The following is a 20914-nucleotide window of genomic DNA, read 5'->3' as shown; positions in this document are numbered from 1 at the left end:
GCGGCCACGCGGTGTGGAGCGTTTGTATGGTCTGTGCAGAGAGGAGAGAACAGGGATAGACAGACACATAGTTGACAGGCTACAGAAGAGGCTACGCTAATGCAAGGAGATTGGAATGACAAGTGGACTACACGTCTCAAATGTTCAGAAAGTTAAGCTTACGTAGCAAGAATCTTATTGACTAAAATGATTAAAATGATACAGTACTGCTGAAGTAGGCTAGCTGGCAGTGGCTGCGTTGTTGACTTTGTAGGCTAGCTGGCAGTGGCTGCGTTGTTGACACTACACTAATCAAGTTGTTCCGTTGAGTGTAATAGTTTCTACAGTGCTGCTATTCGGGGGCTAGCTGGCTAGCTAGCAGTGTTGATTACGTTATGTTGCGTTAAAAGAACGACAACAATTATCTTTGATACACAGACGGCTATGTAGCTAGCTATGTAGCTAGCTACGATCAAACAAATCAAACCGTTGTGCTGTAATGAAATGAAATGAAAAATGTGATACTACCTGTGGAGCGAAGCGGAATGCGACCCGGTTGTTGAGTGCGGAAGTTCTATTCAGTAGACGTTGGCTAGCTGTTGGCTAGCTAGCAGTGTCTCCTACGTTAAGGACGACAAATAGCTGGCTAGCTAACCTCAGTAAATTAAGATAATTACTCTAAGACTACACGCTCTAAACTACACAATTATCTTGGATACGAAGACAGCAAAGACAACTATGTAGCTAGCTAACACTACACTAATCACGTCGTTCAGTTGAGTGTAATAGTTTCTACAGTGCTGCAATTCGGTAGACGGTGGACGTATGCTAGCTGGCTAGCTGCTGGGCAGATAGCAGTGTAGACTACGTTAGGACGACGAAATACAAGTTGCAATAGAAGTACTGTTTCACTATGTTGTCCTCTTTCTTTTCCTTTTTCTTCTGTCCTTCTTTTGTCCTTATTTTGTCTTCCTTTCTTCTGTTAACTAGATATTTTTTGTTGTTATTCTTTGTAAGCTAGCTAGCTTCAGCTGTGTAGATTACAGCTGTGTACGTCTGCTTTCCACACCTATTTTAAGCCCTGTCAAATTGGTTGCTGATCATTGCAAGACAACCATTTTCAGGTCTTGCCATAGATTTTCAAGGAGATTTAAGTAAAAACTCGGCCACTTGGGAACATTCACTGTCTTGTTAAGCAACTCCAGCGTAGATTTGGCTTTGTGTTTTAGGTTATTGTCCTGCTGAAATGTGAATTAATCTCCTGTATGGTGGAAAGCAGACTGAACCAGGTTTTCCTCTAGGATTTTGCCTGTGCTTAGCTCCATTCTGTTTTATTTTTTTTATTCTGATAACCCCCCCAGTCCTTAATGATTACAGGCATAACCATTACATGATGCAGCCACCACTATGCTAAAATATGGAGAGTGGTACTCAGTAATGTATTGGATTTGATCCAAACATAACACAGGACAAAAAGTTAATTGCTTTGACACATTTTTTTGCAGTATTACTTTTGATGCAAACAGGATGCTTGTTTTAGAATATTTTTATTCTGTACAAACTTTCTTCTGTTCTCTCTGTCAATTACGTTAGTATTGTGGCGTAACTACAGTGTTGTTGATCATCCTCAGGTTTTGCCCATCACAGCTATTAAACTCTAACTGTTTAAATGTCACCATTGGCCTCGTGGTGAAATCCTTTGGCAGTTTCCTTACTCTCCGGCAACTGAGTTAGGAAGGATACCTGTATCTTTGTAGTGACTGGGTGTATTGAAACACCATCCAACGTGTAATAACTTCACCATGCTCAAAGGGATATTCAATGTCTGCCCTTCTTTAGGAGGCATTTGAAATCCTCCCTGGTCTTTGTGGTTGAATCTGTGTTTGAAATTCACTGCTCGACTGAGGGACATTACAGATAATTGATTGTGCGCGGTATCATGGTAAAGGCTATTATTGCACATAAAGTGAGTCCATGCAACCTATTGTGTGACTTGTTAAGCAAATTTTTACTTCTGAACTTATTTAGGTTTGCCATAAGAGGTTGAATAATTATCGCCTCAAGGCATTTATTATTTATTTTTTCTACTTTGACGTTATGGGGTATTGTGTGTAGGTTAGTGACAAATCTCAATTAATCCATTTTAAATTCAGGCTGTGTAACATCTACTGTGTGAATACTTTCTGAAGGCACTGTATAAAATTTGTTCATAATATACACAATTTTATGAATGAAGTTCTTTAGCTTCAACCTATCTGTACTCTGTTCCTCTGGATGTCTCGGAACCAAACCTCTTCAGAGTAATTATACATGAAGCCTTCAACCTTTTGTCCTCCATCTCCCTTTGAATATTGAATTTCAATGCATTTCGTTAGCCAGGGTATTATGCACAAACGGAGCAGGTGATGACTCAAAATTCAAGCAAGAAATGAATCCTGAATCCCTGCCCTTCAAGTCAGCCATTTTGGTGGTTATAGCTGTCCTATTGGCCAGCTGTCTTTTTCTATTAGAATGGATGGGCTCCTATTGAACAGGATGTCTTAATTACCACCTGGCGCTCAGCATTTCAAGGTTATCACATGTACTGTGCTGTTTACAGGTATCATAGTTTGTCAAGATCAAAAGGTTTAACACCAGGCAATGCTTTACGAGGGCCAATTTCCTGGACCCAGATTAAGCATACTCCTGAATTAAAAAGACTCTCCAATGAAAGTGCTTTTTAGTCCAGAAATAGTCTTAACTTGACATGTTGATGACCAAAAGACACATTATGCTTTATAGAGGCTTAACAACAGGGGTTAAAATGTTTATGTGATAAATGTCTCTTTCTGTGGCCAGGTGCCTTTCTCCTGTGATAAATCAGACTTCCTGATTTAAATGATTTATACCCTGGATAAAGAGATGCAGCAGTGCTCTCCTCTGTCCTCCGTGTAGGTGTCTCTGGGTTTTCTCTTCTTTAAGACCTGGCTACATTTTAAACAAATCAGCCTTGCGTGTTTAGACTAGAACGCTAATGGGGGTGTGGTAGAGGGAGAGACGGAGAGGGAGATTCTATCCAACAGTTCTACTGCTCCACAGCACAGGCCAAAAACAGAGGGATTTCATTCTCTCCCACAGCGTTTGCTGTCCTGACGTTTATTACACGGTTGTCTTTAGTTTCATTACACTCAAAGCAGGGCAACTCGTTTTATATGAGAAAAAACTAGATTACCTCCCTCTGGACAGACAGCAGGACATAAAAGGGCAGTTGTTTGAAATGTGTACACAACTCACGGATGGGACAATTTACTCAGGCATATTTGCCAGTGTACAGTAGTCTACAGAAAGCTTTTAGGCCATATAAATAAGTCAGGAGGGAGCAGAGTAAGAGCTGTGAACCTTTACAAAGCTGGAGAGATTTACTGGACTGGGTTTCTTTGAGGCCTTTGTTTCTCCAGATTCTGTGAGTGTTTTTAAGTGTGGTGAGGGGGCGCTCAAAGTGGCTGCAAATCATTCACTGCGGTTCCAATCTTAGCAGGGCCTGTACGTTTCTCATGTTTGTTACGCTACCTAAAATCTGCATGAACAGCACATCATGAAATGTGTTTCAAAGGAATGCGTCATATTTAGATTTTGTACCTGACTTCATTTTGTAATTAACTAATTCTTCAGCATTTCAAATCCACTGTTCTGTTATTTTTATTCTTGTTTTAAAACTGATTTTCATTTGATATTACATGGTTGTGAAAATGGAACTAGTTCTTTTGGTTCTGTGGTATGAAGCTTACAACTGCCATGGGGAACAAATTGCTGTCTTGCAGGATCCCAATCGAACTAAAATTATTCCCGTCTCTCGAATAAAACATTTAATTATAATCTATTGGGTAAAATAGCTGCTCCCTACCATCTGCAATCAGGTGGAGTTTTTTTGTCTGTTTGCTAGATTGCTTCTGTTTGCAGAAATCCATACAATGTGCTGTATGTTTTGAAAGCATTCCTGTTCATCAGAGCATAAATAGATGTTATTGCTTTATTCATTTCTTCTTTTTATCATGGCTACTCTTCAATAAATTCAAATAGTTTAGCCACTAAAATTAATTTGAGAAAAATAAAAACCTATTAATTAAAGCAAAATGATGTTCCATATTGTTGCAGTCAGGGATAGTTCCTACATATGAGTGCATTTGGAATGGGAAAAGTGAGAGGGCTTGTGGGTGGAATGTAAAGTGACTGGAATTTCTTCATAGACAATGCACCACATTGGCTTGTAATGAGTCATAGATACCTGGCATTCTTCCGATTGCCAACAGAAAGCTATCTTATTTTTCAGTCAAAAGCACTGTAGCTACAGTTTTGAATGATGTGCCGCCTAGTTGCACCTCTTATTTTTAATTGTTTTTATTGACATGTTGAATTCACAGTATCGATAAAGGTTTTACAAATTAGGATAGCTTGTCTGCCTCTCCTCTCCCTTCCTCCTGCAGCAGTCTTCAGGATTTCACCTCCATGCTCAGACCTTATCCTAGAGCTAGGCCCTTAGGCCACCAAGGCTTCCATTTCTTCCATCATATCATCTTGAGTAGACAGTCGGGTATTGCGTGTTTATTTCTTACCATGGGGTGTCATAAGCTTTCTCCAACTCCCATGTTTTTTGTCCCCCTTTTATGCCAGTAGCCAAACTATCCAGTTTGTTTTCACAGAAGTGGAAGATGACAATCTACCATGCAGCATCTGCCATTTCACCTGCTTGAAGCTGCACTCTACTGTACCCTGCATTGAGGACCTGATAACTAGGAATGCTTTTGAAATGTACTCCACATTTGCTGCCATTTTCCTCAGGTGTTTTAGGAGGACATTCAGAAAAACATATTGAGCAGGAATAGAACGAGACCCTTGAATGACGGTTCCATTTTCACATATACTTTTTGTTCAACAGTTAAAAAAAAAAAAAATTACATTTGAATGTTCAGCTCTTATTGCTCATTCGCTGTCTCGTTTTTATTCCAGGAAGTTCCCTCTGAAGCAGGGAGTGTCTGCATATAAAATGGTCTGCAGTTCTCTGCTTCATAGGTCAGAAGCTTGTTTATTTTGTCTCTGTGGCTACGTTCAGTCCCAACTAAATTGTTTGAACCTGTATGAGAAGGAGCTCTATTTGGCACGCATCATCTTACACACCAGATAATCTTCATTTCATTTGAACATCCCTCTACGTGTAGATTTCCCAGTTAATTTCTGTTCATGGCAAATGCTATTGAAAATCAAGGTCCAGTGTCACTGAAAGATGGCTAGAGAATTGGATTACTGCACGTTCTGGGGCACAATTTTTTTGCAGATTGAATTAGAAACTCTACGTATCAATTTCAGATAATTAGATATTCATGTCAGAAAATGCATGACTTTCCATGTATATTATGTCCTATAATATGACTCTTTTCCCCCATTTTTTTTGTGTCAGAACACACTACATACACTCTCACACACATAGACACACTCACACATCATGATGCAATAAAAGAAAAGGGAAAATTATAATTGGATGACCAAAGAAAAGGGAAAAAAACACAAAAAAACAATTATGCACAAATTTCGCTGCTTGAATGGGACTGCTAGCCAATGCTGGTTGAGATGCCTTTATTTACTGTCTAATTATATACACTGTAGATGCCACCACCGTCTCCTCTTCTATGACCATGGGAGGCCCTCGCAGTGCTTTTCCCACCTCTTCCAGCTCCATCGTGCACTCCACTACTTCAGCCACCGACCAGACCTCTGCTCACACCAGCATCGCTGCTCCAGACGAAGGTGTAAGTAGCAGAGCGGTGGCGGAGATGCTTGGCGCTGAGGGCGGGACTGGCAACAGTGGGAGTGCTGGTGGCGGAAGGGCTGGCGGCGAGAAAGGAGGAGGGGCCGGATCCCTAGGTGGAGGAGGAAGAGGGGGGGCATCCCAGGAGGCCCAGCAGCACCACCAGATGACCCCCTCCAAGCGGCGCACGGTGCTGAACATCTCGCCTCCGCCCGAGGACCTGTTTGACGACAGCCGCATGTCCTGCCAGGAGGATCAGCTCCAGGACTCCGAGCAGAGCAACAGCATCTGGATGGATGACTCCGCCTCCAACTTCAGCATCGTCAGCTCCAGCTCCTACAACGACAACACAGAGGTGCCCCGGAAGTCGCGCAAGCGCACCCCCCGCCAGCGACCCGGGCCCAAGCCTGCCTCGGCCGAGGAGGCCAGCATGGACGTGTTTGATGCAGACAGTGCCAAAGGGCCTCACTTTGTGCTCTCACAGCTGGGCTCAGACAGCAAGGCCTGTACCAAAGGAAGGTGGGTGCCCCTGGATCTCTTTTACAGTGAAATTAGCCCATGTGGAAACATATCTAGCCTACTGTTTACTTCCTTTTGGTCTGCAGAGTTAACTTTCCTATTATTTTACATCTCTGAGATGGCTCTATGGACTTTGGTTGAGTTTCCGTTTTCAGTTTGAATCTTGTTCTTAACACAGAATGGAAATACATTTAGAAATACATTAAGACAAGTTACATGTCATAAAATTATTAATTCATCGAAAAACACTGATAAACTTATACCATTACAACTACTATTGAATGGACATCTCAACAGAACTGTTCATACCTTGCCTGATTTTGAAGAAGTTTATCTAAATTTGCTCCATACTTATTCCCATTGTTAAGATGTGTAAACCCCTATACCACAAGTGGAAATCGAACCAAACCACTGGCTGAATGTTTCTCTGTGCTTGAAGAAGAGCTGGCAGATCAGACACTAGGGAGGGGCAGGATACCACAGCTCAAACAATGGTCAGCCATGGTGAATCACACTGAGCCTCTTTGAAAAGCGTTGAGAAAGCAGAGCAGATTAAATAACCCAATAAGTCCATCTCCTAAGAGGTTCTGGTGGACCCTGCTTGGTAGTGAGCCTCCAAACTCTGCATTGCTCACTAGTGTCACTGGGAAACCATGGCAGCTATTTGGGGATCCCTCACTCATCCCCTGCTGCTCTCTAGTTCCAAATACCCCCTATGCTCCACCATACACACATACTGACACTCACTCACACACAAACACACACAGATATCTGCTGGTGGGGGTCACAGCTTGGCTGGAACTTTGATAGTAAGTGGATGGTCTCCAAGTCCTGTCAAGTTCTCTTCCACTGAGAGGAAGCTTGGTGCCAACAGTGGAGCTGATCTTCCCTCCCCTTACATAAACGAACACAAGGTGGAGCTGATCTTCCCTCCCCTTACATAAACAAACACAAGGTGGAGCTGATCTTCCCTCCCCTTACATAAACAAACACAAGGTGGAGCTGATCTTCCCTCCCCTTACATAAACAAACACAAGGTGGAGCTGATCTTCCCTCCCCTTACATAAACAAACACAAGGTGGAGCTGATCTTCCCTCCCCTTACATAAACGAACACAAGGTGGAGCTGATCTTCCCTCCCCTTACATAAACAAACACAAGGTGGAGCTGATCTTCCCTCCCCTTACATAAACAAACACAAGGTGGAGCTGATCTTCCCTCCTTACATAAACAAACACAAGGTGGAGCTGATCTTCCCTCCTTACATAAACAAACACAAGGTGGAGCTGATCTTCCCTCCCCTTACATAAACGAACACAAGGTGGAGCTGATCTTCCCTCCCCTTACATAAACAAACACAAGGTGGAGCTGATCTTCCCTCCCCTTACATAAACAAACACAAGGTGGAGCTGATTTTCCCTCCCCTTACATAAACGAACACAAGGTGGAGCTGATCTTCCCTCCCCTTACATAAACAAACACAAGGTGGAGCTGATTTTCCCTCCCCTTACATAAACGAACACAAGGTGGAGCTGATCTTCCCTCCCCTTACATAAACGAACACAAGGTGGAGCTGATCTTCCCCCCCTTACATAAACGAACACAAGGTGGAGCGGAGAGGAGGAGTGGGGGTGAGGGTTGCTGCCACTGTCACCCAACGCCAGGTTGTGCGGCCCTCAGTCCCCAATGATTACAAGGTCACAGGCAGGGTTAGCAGGGGACAAGTGCTGTGAATGAGTGAAAGGAAACAGTCCCCTGCATTAAATATATATGGAAGTGGAAGTGTATTGTAGATAATGTTAGTGTTGCGTGTTTCAATGTAGGTTGTTTAGGAGCTGTTGGGCTGACACAGTAGCTAACCAGTCTGTCTTGCAGTTCGGCAGATGGCTCCCAAACAACCCATCAGAAATGTGGGACCCTAGCGAGCCAGTTCCCTCAGAAGAGTGAGTGCAAGGAGCTGAAGATCCTGGTCCAGCCTGAGACCCAGCACAGAGCCCGCTACCTGACTGAGGGCAGCAGGGGGTCAGTGAAGGACCGCACTCAGCAGGGCTTCCCTACCCTAAAGGTATGCCTTAAACCAGCACCAGGACCAGGGGGGCTGTGGCCTCTAGGGCTTTTCGTGGACGGTCAGTGCCCCATACACGTGTCACTGTTTTGACTCTACCCCTTTGAAAGTATGCCTTTATCTGTCCTTCATCAAATGCCACCATCAACCTGCTCCATACTCATTGTTACATAACACCTCTACATTGGCTTAACATGCTTAAGTCAGTGATTCAGTGATTGTCACAGGCTATGTAGAAACTTGTATAAAAAGTGATGCAACATATCAACCCCAGGTTATTTTCTTTTTATGAAACAAGGTTTAATAGCTAGCGGTTACAACACACCTTGGAAGGCAGCACTCAGGTGGTAGAGCATGGCTCTTGCAATGCCAGGATAGTGGGTTCAATTCCCATGAATGAATGACTAAGTCGCTTTGGATAAATGTGCCTGCTAAATGCAATATAGTATATAAACTACATAAACACAACAGATTTTCTTGTCCACCGAGAAAATAGGTAACTATCATTATTCTCTTGAAATGATTACAATCGCAAATCGTGACTTTGTTTGCATTTCTTTGTCATATCTCAGTATCAGCAATGTATTCCTTATTTCAAATGTTTTACTCTCAAAGTAGACAGCAAAACAGACAGTTGTGCAGTGACAGCTCTGTTATCATATAATGCTATTAGATATCATCTTACTAAGCAGAAAGCTGCCACTGTCTATTCACCTTTGTATGTTATTTTAGCTCCACCCCACTTGCACAATATATTCCACGCTCAAAAGTCTCTAGTGACTTACAAAAATAGGTAGAGTTGACTTTGGAGCAGCTGTGCTATTTTCTGATTTGAGTGTTCTTTGTTTCCTTCTTGTCCACAGCTGGAGGGTGTGAATGAGGCAGTGGTGCTGCAGGTGTTTGTGGGTAATGATGCTGGGCGTGTGAAGCCACATGGGTTCTACCAGGCCTGCAGGGTGACGGGGCGCAACACTACAGCCTGCAAGGAGGTGGACATTGAGGGCACCACTGTCATTGAAGTGTCCCTGGACCCCAGCAATAATATGACCCTGGCGTATGTATCTGCTTATTGCCATAGCTGTTGCAATTCTGTAAAATCACACATACTGGAGACTGCTCCTCTTAGTAGACCTCCAATGGGAGTTATTTGGGGGCTGTTACAGCCGCTGGGGCCTTGTTCAGCAGGCCTGCTTGCCAGTCTAATAGCTGTGATGTGTGTGTGTCTCTGCAGGGTGGACTGCGTGGGGATCCTGAAGCTGCGTAACGCTGATGTGGAAGCTCGTATCGGGGTGGCCGGCTCCAAAAAGAAGAGCACACGTGCCAGGCTGGTGTTTCGGGTCAACATCTCCAGGCCGGACGGCTCGGTGCTCACGTTACAGACACCGTCGTCCCCCATCCTGTGCAGTGAGTGGCTTTAGGTTATTCATAGCATCTGCCCACCGGAGTTCTCTCAGGAACGCTGTCGGAGCTTAGAGCTGACGCACGTCACCAGAGGATTAGGGGGAGGGAGAGGTTCATTCAGGGGGTTGGGTGGACAGGAGGAAAATGAAAAGGAGCTTGGGTCAGGACAATGATGTAAATAATGAAGTCTCCATTGGGAGCCGTTACTGTCCAAATTCGACTGGATAGTCTTATGAGCATTTGTAATATAGGTTTTGTTTTATTGTTTTCATCTCGTTTTTAAGTTCCAGGCTGAAGACTTGGACACTTTGAAGAGTTGATTCAGTCTAGAAGTTTCATTTTCTAATGCATTATGTATGCTTAGCAGATCATTTTCAAATTTAAGTACATTTTCAGAGACCATGTCTATAGACTCTCTTCAGCATCATGTGTTCCTCCCGTTGTGGACATAGGGTGTGGCTATGAGTGGCAAAAACAGGAAAGACTGCTCTGGGGTATAAGAAGTTCTATTTGTCGGTGGTTTTAGAAGCAGAACTCCAAAAAATCGAGGGAGAGAAAGAAAGGCCGGTGAAAGAGGTGTGGACTTTTTTGTTTACAATGCCAGCGTGCAATCCGACCAAGCAAAAATCTGTCCAGAAAATATAAATCTCCAACGGCGTCTGTCTGTGTGTGTTGTGGAGCGGGGTGGTGAGAGTGTGGAAGGCCTGTGAAAACTGGGGAGGGAGGAGGAGTGGGAGGAGTCTGAGCTTGTTGTTTATAGAAACTTGGGGATTTCTATTTGCCTGTGAGAAAGGGGGACTGCAAAGAGTGTCAACTTTACCTATAGTACAGTCATTTTACTGTCTGGTTAATGATCATATACTGTAAAATAACAAAATAAATGTACATAAACTCTCAAGTACATGCACATACACACCATTTTTTTAAACACCAGCTCAGCTCACATTTGTCCTGGCAAAGCAATTAAAGCACAATTACTATTTCCCCAAGATTACACATGTGCCTTCCAAGAATTCACAATGTACTCTTGAGCAATTGGTTTAAGCTTTTCTGTCGGCTTCCCCTGGTTCCTCTGAGAAGGCCAGCAGTTCTGTACTCGTGACAAAATATTAGTTAGAGAAGCTAGGTCAAGCAGAACTCAGAGCCTGACGGTATGTTGGTGTCCTGTCTACAGCCCAGCCTGCAGGGGTGCCTGAGATTCTGAAGAAGTCCCTCCACAGTTGCTCGGTGAGGGGGGGTGGGGAGGTCTTCATCATTGGGAAGAACTTCCTCAAGGATACCAAAGTCATATTCCAGGAAAATGTATCAGGTAGGTCTACACAACCAATTATTGTCTGAAATCCATGTCCTTACAGTATATGAATAATGAATAACATTTATATTTATTCCTTTACCTACCATACTATTGAAACCGTTCACTGTTTTCCCCCCTAAGATGAGAAGTGTTGGAAGGCAGAGGCTGAAATTGACATGGAGCTGTTTCACCAGGTAAATAAGCTTATTCTCTGCTTATTGTGGTCCTAGAATGATTCATGCTAATGATTTAACAGGGTGGTTAGATAACAGCAGCCATTTGAGATTTGTAGGTTTAGATGTAATCATCTTAAATTGCTACTCACTCAGGGAGGTGAATGGCCTCATTGTTTTGTCACCTAATTACTGTGAGCCACAGTGGTAAGTAGGTCTCAACAGTCCTGCGTAAACCTTTGCCCTTGAAGCTCTGACCCTCTGGCTCCCGTTAGCTAAGCCTCAATCAGTTGTCTAGCCCAGAGGTGTTTAGATGTCTTTCACATGTTATTCACAATTTGTAACCAGGCAAACTCTGTAAATCATCGCCACACCTTCTACTAGTCAGAAAAGTTTGAAAGGGGTTGCACATCTGAACTAGTTGATGATGTATGGAATCTCCAGTTCATCGTCTGTGCCAGGATTATGTCCATTGTGGCTCTCTCTCTCTCTCTTTCAACTCTACATTGTGCTGACATCACTTGATTATTTCATCCAAGTAATTATGCGCTTGCGCCTGTTTTATAAGGCATGTTGACACGTTTGTCACATGACTTGATGTATGTAATTATAAGACTGGGGCTACTGTACATTTCTGTTAGCTAAGTCGATTTGTCTGTTATGCGTTTCCCCTCAGAATCACTTGATTGTGAAGGTTCCTCCTTACCAGAACCCAGCCATCGCGTCTGCAGTGTGTGTGGGAATCTACGTGGTGACCAATGCTGGCCGATCCCACGACGTGCAGCCTTTTACATACACTCCAGAACCAGGTCTGTGATAAGTCCATGAACAAATGTTCTTTTGTTTCACCTTCTGCGCCACATTAGGACCAAAACAACATTTCCTCAGACCATGTCTTCAGCCAGAGTAAATTACAACCAGTACTCTACCACGACAACTGTATTAGGTGGATATATCATCTAGCCTGCTCTAAATTTACCATTACAGTCTTTAGTACAGGAAGCCATGTCAACTTGGGAACAGGGGGGTATTTGTCTCCTCCTTTTTCCTCATCACTTCCAGGCGTCAAAATGTCCTTTGGGCACTGTGGCACGAACTATCAATGAGCAAGCAGGAAGTGACAGGGAAAGGAACTAAAACAATGAAACAAAACATGGAAGTGTAGATGATCTATCTAAAAACAAAAATGCCCTTCTATATACAGTATGTACTAAACATGATACCGGATTAGGCAGCGTCCTATACAAAACAGTCAAGTCATACAGATTTAGTCCTGATTGTTTTTCACTCTATACAGTTTCATTTCATATTATATTTTTTGTATATGAAAACCTGACATGCAGACGAAGGAGAATGAGACTGGGTATGAAGAATAAGGTCATCTGATTTGCATGTCCTTAACTCAACCTGCTTATTTGTGTACGTCTCAGTGGACATATCTGTGAAGAAAGAAGTTCCATCTCCAGGCAAGCCCTGCCCTTTTGATCAACGGATGAAAGGTATAGTATATCTCTACCATGCTGTATTGTGTGTGTGTGTGTGTGTGTGTGTGTGTGTGTGTGTGTGTGTGTGTGTGTGTGTGTGTGTGTGTGTGTGTGTGTGTGTGTGTGTGTGTGTGTGTGTGTGTGTGTGTGTGTGTGTGTGTGTGTGTGTGTGTGTGTGTGTGTGTGTGTGTGTGTGTGTGTGTGTGTGCTCCTTCCTGTATGACAAAATTGTAACATTGTCCCTACATGCCCCTACAGTAATTGATGGTGCCTTGATGCCCCCAATGTTGCCTCTTGTGAAGAGAGAAGAGATCACTCCAATGGAGGTCTCCAGCAACCTCCCTTCTGCTGGCATTTTCAAGGTAAAAGCTCTACAATTGCATTCCCAGCCTTGGCTGTGATAATGCCTCATTAAATAGTAGACTCATATCCATATGAACCATATCGATCTTTCCCCCAATATATATGAAAAGCTAGCAGGTATCATCTGTTTTTTGAATTCTCAGCGGACCCCCGATGTCATGTGTTCCGCCCAGCAGACGCTGGACATGAGTTCCAACCTTCCCCCCAACAACAGCCCGTACTCCAACTCCTTGCCGCGGCCTGCCAAGGACCCTGCCGAATCCCAAACAGCAGTCTTCAACAGTGCAGACGCCCTGAGCACCATACAGAAGCAGGACATCGCTCTCACCAACTCCTTCCCCGTGCCTGCGCCTGCAGACTCTCTACTCCAACCTGGGCCTCAGCAGTTCCTCCTGGAGCCCAGAGAGGGGCATGGTCAGGACAGGGCTGGCAACAATGCTGGGGCGGTAGGGAGGCTCAGTCAACAAGTGGAGGCCCCTCAACCTGCTCCCCAGCAGCACCAGCTGCCCATATTCCCCCCAGACGATGTGGCCCAACTGGAACAAGCAGTGAGACAACTGCAGGCAAAAGGGTACTGCAGCCAGCAGCAACAGCGACAACAGCAACAGATTCAACAACAACAAATTCAGCAACAACAGCAACTACAGCAACAGCAACTACAGCAACAGCAACAGGTTCAGCAGCAACAGGTTCAGCAGCAACAGGTTCAGCAGCAACAGGTTCAGCAGCAACAGGTTCAGCAGCAACAGGTTCAGCAGCAACAGATTCAGCAGCAACAAATTCAACACCAACAGATTCAGCAGCAACAAATTCAACACCAACAACAGCAACAGCATGTGTTGGAGAACCTGCGGCAGGAGCTGTTTAAATCACAGATGCCAATGCAGTGTGGCATATTTCAGGGCGGTTCTCTAGGTGAGAACGCTGAACAGCAGGGTTCCCAGCAGGGCATGGTGCAGAACCATGGTTCCCTCTTTCAGCAGGCCCAACAGCAGCAGAGGCAACAACAGAAACAGCAGCAGCAAGCAGCACTCTTTCAGCAAGCCAATGAGCTCCTCTCCATTCAGACCAACTTTCTCCATCAGACCCCTTCTCATCCCTCTCCACCCCTCTTCCATAACCCCAGCCCCCTGGCTGAGGCACAGGACCCACAGGGGGCGCTGTTCCACACTCAGAAGGCCTCTCCCATCCAGGAGCAGGTCCAGGCAACCCTCTTCCAGAACACCCTGACAGTGTTGAGTAGGACCAGCCTCTCCCCAGAGCAGCCCCCCTCTGCCGCCAACCTGTTCCTCCCCCAGAGTGCCCTGCCTGGTCAGCTCTCCTCTAGCGGCAGCCAGCAGCAGCAGCTGGCCTTCCTCAGTGCCCTGCAGACCTCTGCCCCTGAGCCCCAGTCAGTGTTCCAGGCTCAGACCCAGCTTTCTCCTATCCAGCAGGGGACCCCCATGGAGCAGCAGCAGCCCTCCCAGCCTCAGCCACCTCAGCAGACCTCTATGTTTCAGAACATCTCCCCTCATCCACCTGCAAACACTCTCTCTCAGACCCAGCAGCAGCAGGCTGGCCTACTGTTCTGCAGCAAACACCTCTCCACTCCAGAGCAGCCCCCCAGTTTGCTGTTCAGTGGCCAGGGCCAGATGCCCCCCATGAGCAGCAGCCTGAACTCTCCCCAAAACCCCTCCATGCTGTTCTCTCAGGCCAGCATGGTGACTGTTAGCCAACAGGAATCCTCTGAGCCCATGGCCTTCCAGGACCAGAGCCAGGTGGTGGGGAACCCCTCAGAGCCTCGCCATCACGGCCTGTTCCAAGAGCAGCAGCCCATGCAGCTGATCACCAGCTCCAACAACGGCCCAGAGCAGCCCGTCTCTCTCTTCATGCCCCAATCCAACATGTCTGCCCTGCAGGGTTGCATGGCTGCCCGGGAACTCCCGCAGACAGGCATCTTCAGCACTCAGAATGGGGTGGCAGGCTTGCAGACCACCACCTCCTCCCCCGTACAGCAGCCAGGGTCTCTGTTCCAGACAGCAGTCAGTGGGAGCCTCAACCAGCCCAGCGAGGCCCAGCAGCCAGGCCTCTTCCTCTTTGGGATTCAGAATGGTAAGGATTCATGATTATGTGATCTGTCCTTTTATCAAATGTCATCTTTTTTTTTATATGCTCCAGAAAAACATTGTTTGGTTTTTGTTAGCATTTCATGTGGCATGTAGTCAGTGACTACCCTTTTCTTCCCCATACAGAGTGTGGCCAGCTGATAACCTCTCCTGGAACCACTCTGTCTGATCAGATCATTGCCATCAGTCAGTCTGGTCAGAACCAGAGAGAGAGCGAGGCCCAGATCCAGTCGCTGCTCAACCAGTCCATGTCTGAGTCAGGGAGCATGCAGAACAGCATGACCGCCTCCCAGAACATGGAGAAGATAGATGACCTGCTTGTCAGCCTGCAGGAGCAGGGCAACAACCTCACTCGCTCCTACTAGGCCTGCTATAGGTTTCAGGTGAATGCTCATCTATCTATGAACATGTTAAAAAGTTTGGTTTGTGTTTAAAATGGTAGTACTTTCATTGTTCATTTTATACATCTTTGAGGGTATCTCAGAAAGCAGGATTAACCATTTGGAATTCTAGTTCCAATTTGAATCACTGACTACTGTTTACATGCTTCTATGTCTTTAAACATGTAATTGCCCCTCCCTTTAGGAGCCCAGAAGACCCCCAGTGTGGACCCCCATTACAGACGGCAGAAGACCCCGGTGTGGACCCCCATTACAGACGGCATAAGAATGAAAACAAACTCAATGGTGGGCTCCTGTCCGAACTCCAAGTTACATGTAAGCCTCAGCGGCCTTTTTCTCCAAGGACAGTCTTCATGTGTAGATGCTCCACACATGAAGTCCTCCACTGCATCTAAACCTGGACCTCAAAATAGGACATAGGTTGTAGTTACCCCACAACTGTCATTGTATCTCGCAGCTAGTCGCCTCCAGCTCTTAATGAAACATGACACTATGTAATGTTTGGCTAACTCCTCAGTTCTCAGAGCAGCACTTTGCGGTGTGGTTTTATAAGGATGGTGGTGGAAGCTAGCACAGCATTCTGTCTTCTCCAGGACCAGAGTGTGGGCTCACAATTGTTTATAACGCATTGTTGTCCTTTTTATACGATATTAAAAGTATTTTAGGAAATAGCAAAAGAAAATTTACAATTCATGAAAAATAAACCTTTGTAATATATTTTGACTTTAGTTCTTTCAGCACTTTACGATGCTTTCCTTTTGTGGCCAGTTACTCATTAAGTTGGCCTATGCATTCGCTAGTCAGCTATTTAGTCAGTACATCTCGACAACTTTATTACTCATGCATGTGTTTTGAGTTATGGCTTTAGTTTTTTATTGTTCCTTTCATGAAATACCAGTTTCTTATTGGCAGCCATCTTCCCATTACCCATTCATGAGAATAACTCCAACTATTGGAGTATTACACCATGGATTTCTTTCCCTGATTAGACTCTGTAGTACGAGAGATGCTCTAGATTAGGGTCAATGTGGATCAAGAGAAAAAAATCATCCAGCCTTTAAATGAAGAATTTCCAGTCTACATAATTAAATAGGCCTACATTTTGAATAAAACAGAACCATATATGTGTACTATATACCAGTGTGCATGGTTGTCTAATGTAATTAAAGAGTATATTGTTATTTGTATCATTCTATCGCAAATGTAGATAATGTGTTGTTTTGTAATGATGTCTCCATGGAAGATGTTTGTATTAGCTCACGTCTGGCACGCACAAACTGGACTTTTATCCATAGATCAGAGAGGAGTTTTCCGTATGTTTGTCTTACTGTAAAATACCAACTCTCTTGCCTACAGTGGGCCACCCCAGGACCTGAGTCAAGGCCTCAAGTCACAGCCTCCTTTTTCGTCTTCATGAATGGCCAGTTTTATGGCTCATATTGATTGGTGTGTTCATATTTGTCATTTGAGACTCGCCATGTTTTGACAGGAAGAAAGTGGTGAAAGTGACTGGATCTGTTTTGCCTTGAGCATGAATGGTTGTTTGTAGTTGGATTATTAGTATCAGGCGTGATATACAGATGTATGATCTTAATTTGATCACTCTTTTGTTGCTGAGAATTTTCCTGCACTGGAAGAAAAACATTTTTTATTATTATTTGTATTTTATAATTTTTGTATATATTTTTGGTATACTTTGTACCCCGAATTTCATGATATCCAATTGGTAGTTAGTCTTGTACCATCGCTGCAACTCTGCAACTGCAACACGACTCTGCCAAGCCGCTCTGCTTCTTGACGCACAGCTCGCTTGTGTGTCAAATTTCGACTTTGACATTTCAGACTTGATTTACCCTAATGAAAAATGTATCAACCTCTACAAAAATGTCCATTAATTATAATCCACAGAATAATTCACATTTCCTTTTGCAGCAGGATTATTTTTCTGCTTTAGCAAACTGGCTCAAATTAAGACCCTACACCTGTACTGCTGCCAAACTGGTTTGTGCTTTTATTCTTTACATGTGAGTATTGGGCTGGAGTGGAGCCAACAGTAAGATTGTGTCTTGTTTTTTGTCTGAATCTGAGTATACACATGAACAAGGTGCTGGTCTCTGATGACAACAATAACAGCTTCGTTGAGTGCCTCCATCTTTCTCTCTTAGTGTTGTATTTTATTGTGTGTTCTTAACATCATTACCTTTTTTTCACTTTAAAAACAAGCAGATTTTTTAAATGGAGAGTATTTAAATAATTTTTAGTAATGTGATTGGTGGGGCCCCATATTCCCCATCCCAGAGCTTGAGCTGTGTTCTTTTAGATATTTAAAGGGACCGTTAAGTTGCTTTGGAGAAAAGAGCTGTCTGTGATTGGCCTTCTTCAACTCTTGTGAAATACTAGTAGTTTTGTTTCCAGTAGTCGTGAGTATTTGTGAATTTTTATCATATTTACAAATATTTTATCATATCTTTTTTACTGGTGTAGTTCTAATACATCTTTTCAGAAATCATATCTAATTTATTTGGTATTTCTTGTTTTAGATATTGTCTAAATTGTGTCCCACAATCATATTTGTGCTACAAATGACTTGATGTACAAGTTTGGTTCTGATTTAACTCCGTAATTGTATTAATATTAGTTATGTGGATTTGGCCCTTCCCCACCTGTTGAAACTGTAGTTGGCTGTGGTCTTGTGTGACATATCTGTCAGTGAAGCTTTTCTTCTCCTTGTAGATGCGAGGACAGGAATACAACTTTATGATTGAGGGAGTTAAAATGTAACATGTACACTGAGTCACATGCACATTCCTGTGCATTGTTTTCTTCCCTTAGATAGATTTCTGTTCATATGCCAGGTTGAGATCAATTGTACAGTATGTTTGTCCAAATCTGATTTAAAGTCAAACCCTTGTGTTATCATCCATGAAACATTGAACCATTGAACCTGTACTGTCACATCTACAACTTATTTCACCTCTTGAATAAGGAAAGAGCAGGAAGTTATTGGACAACTATGCCAGTTATAAAGCCATACAGACAGTTTAAAACAGCATCTATTAAATATTTGTTAATAGGGTTTACAAAAAACTCCAAACGCAGAATGTGTTTGTTACCTCAACCCGAGCAGGTTGCTAATCAGGCCACCTTACTCAACATTGGACCAATTTCAATGATAAAGTACATTCTTTATATATAGTATACATACAATATTTTGTTAGCAACATGTTAATGTTTTGTGTTATGAATACACAATAAGATTATTGTTATTTTCAAGCATAAGGATATTGAGGAAAGAAATACCTATTTTCAAATGTAACCCATGAATATCCCATGTAGTATGTATGACCTTTGACAAAATAGGAGGCCTATTTGTCAAGTAGGCTACATGTTTTACATTGATGACGACATGAGTCTTTGTAATTGAGTGGCGCTGTACTTTATTGTGCCAGTAAAGGTTTAATTTATTGAAGACCTAAAAATGAACGACTTTTCCTACTCAACCAATGACTACAAAAATGCAGGGGTCACCTTGAAAGTTCATCTATATTTTTACCATATTTGCACCCAGACTAACCAATGATTTATGACATCACAGTGTACAGCAAATATATTTTAGAAGTATTGCTCAGTACATTGGATGATATACTTGTGCCTTGACAAACTTTTATAGTAGAGACCAGATTTATCTTGTACCAGTGTTGCCTGATTTATTCACCGCTGTGACACTTGTCAGTGGTTATTAGCCCTTGATTACTAGTATCTTGCAAGCCATACAACTTGTGTGCTTCTAATGCCGTACAGAAATGAGTGACCAGATAAATGTATAGTGTTGTGCAATTTGTTGTGCATCTGATTTATTTTCACGAAAATATGAATTGCCTTTGTTTAACGTCGTTGCAATTGAAGTTTTGTCTCAAACTGCTATGCAGCTTGATTCAATATAAATGTATATCTGTTACTTTTTTAATATATATTTTATCTATCTAGCCTCTCTTGATTGTTCATTGCAAAGGGGAAACTATAACGAAATATTGTAATTATGTGAATTATTTATGTAACTTTTTGAAATAGTATTGATACTGTGTGCCACCGGGATTTGTTTTTATTTTTATGATTGGGCTTATGTCAGTCAAGACCAACACAAATTTCACCTAATTCAAACAAACTTGTCATTCAGAATTTTCATCATGGTTGTTTTGTTTTTATTGTAAATGTAATCTGTTAGTCTGTTCACACACTGTTCTGTTTGTGTCCCCTTAACCTGTCTGGCTTTGGTTTGATGTGAAAGTCTGCTTTATTTCCATTAGGTTTTTTTCTGGTGATCAGTAATGAACCTGTTGATAGCATTGACAGGTTCTAGGTATGGGGAGTGCATATCACCTATGTGTTTTTACCTACCATGTGAACAACTGTTAAATATTACCTTTAAAAAAAATGAATCTATATAAAAATGTATTTTTGCTTTTGTTGGGGCATTTGTATACTCTTGCAATTATATTTATGTAAACCTGCTGGTATCTATATATTAATAAAGATAGATGATACGTTTTCCTTTGTCTAGTTGATTTCCCCACCCTCTGTTTGGTTTTCGTTCGATTTTTGCATTGAAAGACTTTTTGTTTTTGCTCAGGAGAGACAGAAAGACAACATGAATTTCCCATACCGTGAAAGATTGGAAATGGCAAAATCACAAGCACACCAATCCAATTGCGTTTCAAGAGTAACATAACAAATCATTAATCAAATGCGCCATGGCCTTACCCTAGTTGTCCATCCAAAACATGTTTTAACATTATGAAGGGAGGAGAACGAGGGAAGTAGAAAGGGAAAACATGCTTGCATGCTCAGAAACCAGATGAATATGATCACATATTAAAATGTAATTTAATATTGTGATTAGAGATGTATAATTAGTAAATGACCTGTGTTCTTCAATGAAGAGGGTGAGGGTTTGGCCGTCATTGTAAATAATCATTTGTTCTGAACTGACTTGCCTAGTTACATACATTTTTAAAAATGAAGACCGCCCGCAACAAAATTAACTAATCTGATCCCCCTGGTGGTCTGGGTGCAGTACTACTTTTGCGCAGTGTCTTCTGTGACTGATCCCCTCGAACACGCTGAGCCGTCATTGCGTACAGTTCAACGTCAAAGTGTGTGTACGTGCGTTGATCTCGTTTAGAGCTGGAGAGGATGGAGGGCCAGGATAGAAGTAAGGTAATGTGGTGTAGGGAAACGGATCGATGGAAATGACCAAGTGATGGAAAATCTGATAGTAATGAAAGATGTGGTGTGCCTGAATGATGGCCGAGGGACCAGGATTGATGTAGCCACAGTCTGCCTTGGCAC

General features: G+C 43.1%; 1 protein-coding gene across 6 annotated transcripts in view; it reads left to right on the top strand.

Annotated features, from left to right (window-relative positions):
* The window catches only part of LOC124033770 (nuclear factor of activated T-cells 5-like), a 56218-nt gene extending 36105 nt beyond the window's left edge, over positions 1 to 20113 (top strand). For 2 of the 6 annotated variants that reach the window (XM_046346026.1, XM_046346027.1), the window contains exons 2-14: positions 4966 to 5028; positions 5620 to 6280; positions 8155 to 8344; positions 9208 to 9398; positions 9576 to 9748; positions 10920 to 11054; positions 11181 to 11233; positions 11889 to 12021; positions 12643 to 12711; positions 12955 to 13058; positions 13203 to 15150; positions 15291 to 15547; positions 15750 to 20113. In XM_046346026.1, coding sequence (XP_046201982.1) covers positions 5643 to 6280; positions 8155 to 8344; positions 9208 to 9398; positions 9576 to 9748; positions 10920 to 11054; positions 11181 to 11233; positions 11889 to 12021; positions 12643 to 12711; positions 12955 to 13058; positions 13203 to 15150; positions 15291 to 15529 — 3873 coding nt within the window. In that variant the 5' untranslated portion in view covers positions 4966 to 5028; positions 5620 to 5642 and the 3' untranslated portion in view covers positions 15530 to 15547; positions 15750 to 20113. Of the gene's footprint in view, positions 1 to 4965; positions 6281 to 8154; positions 8345 to 9207; positions 9399 to 9575; positions 9749 to 10919; positions 11055 to 11180; positions 11234 to 11888; positions 12022 to 12642; positions 12712 to 12954; positions 13059 to 13202; positions 15151 to 15290; positions 15548 to 15749 lie in introns of all 6 variants that reach the window. The other 4 variants (XM_046346022.1, XM_046346023.1, XM_046346024.1 and 1 more) reach the window with 2 other exon arrangements.
* Positions 20114 to 20914: the final 801 nt, after the last annotated feature.

Source organism: Oncorhynchus gorbuscha, linkage group LG04, assembly GCF_021184085.1.
Source record: "Oncorhynchus gorbuscha isolate QuinsamMale2020 ecotype Even-year linkage group LG04, OgorEven_v1.0, whole genome shotgun sequence".
Lineage (NCBI taxonomy): Eukaryota > Metazoa > Chordata > Actinopteri > Salmoniformes > Salmonidae > Oncorhynchus > Oncorhynchus gorbuscha.
Note: the sequence above shows the minus strand (reverse complement) of the source record. Positions and strands in the feature narration are given on the sequence as shown.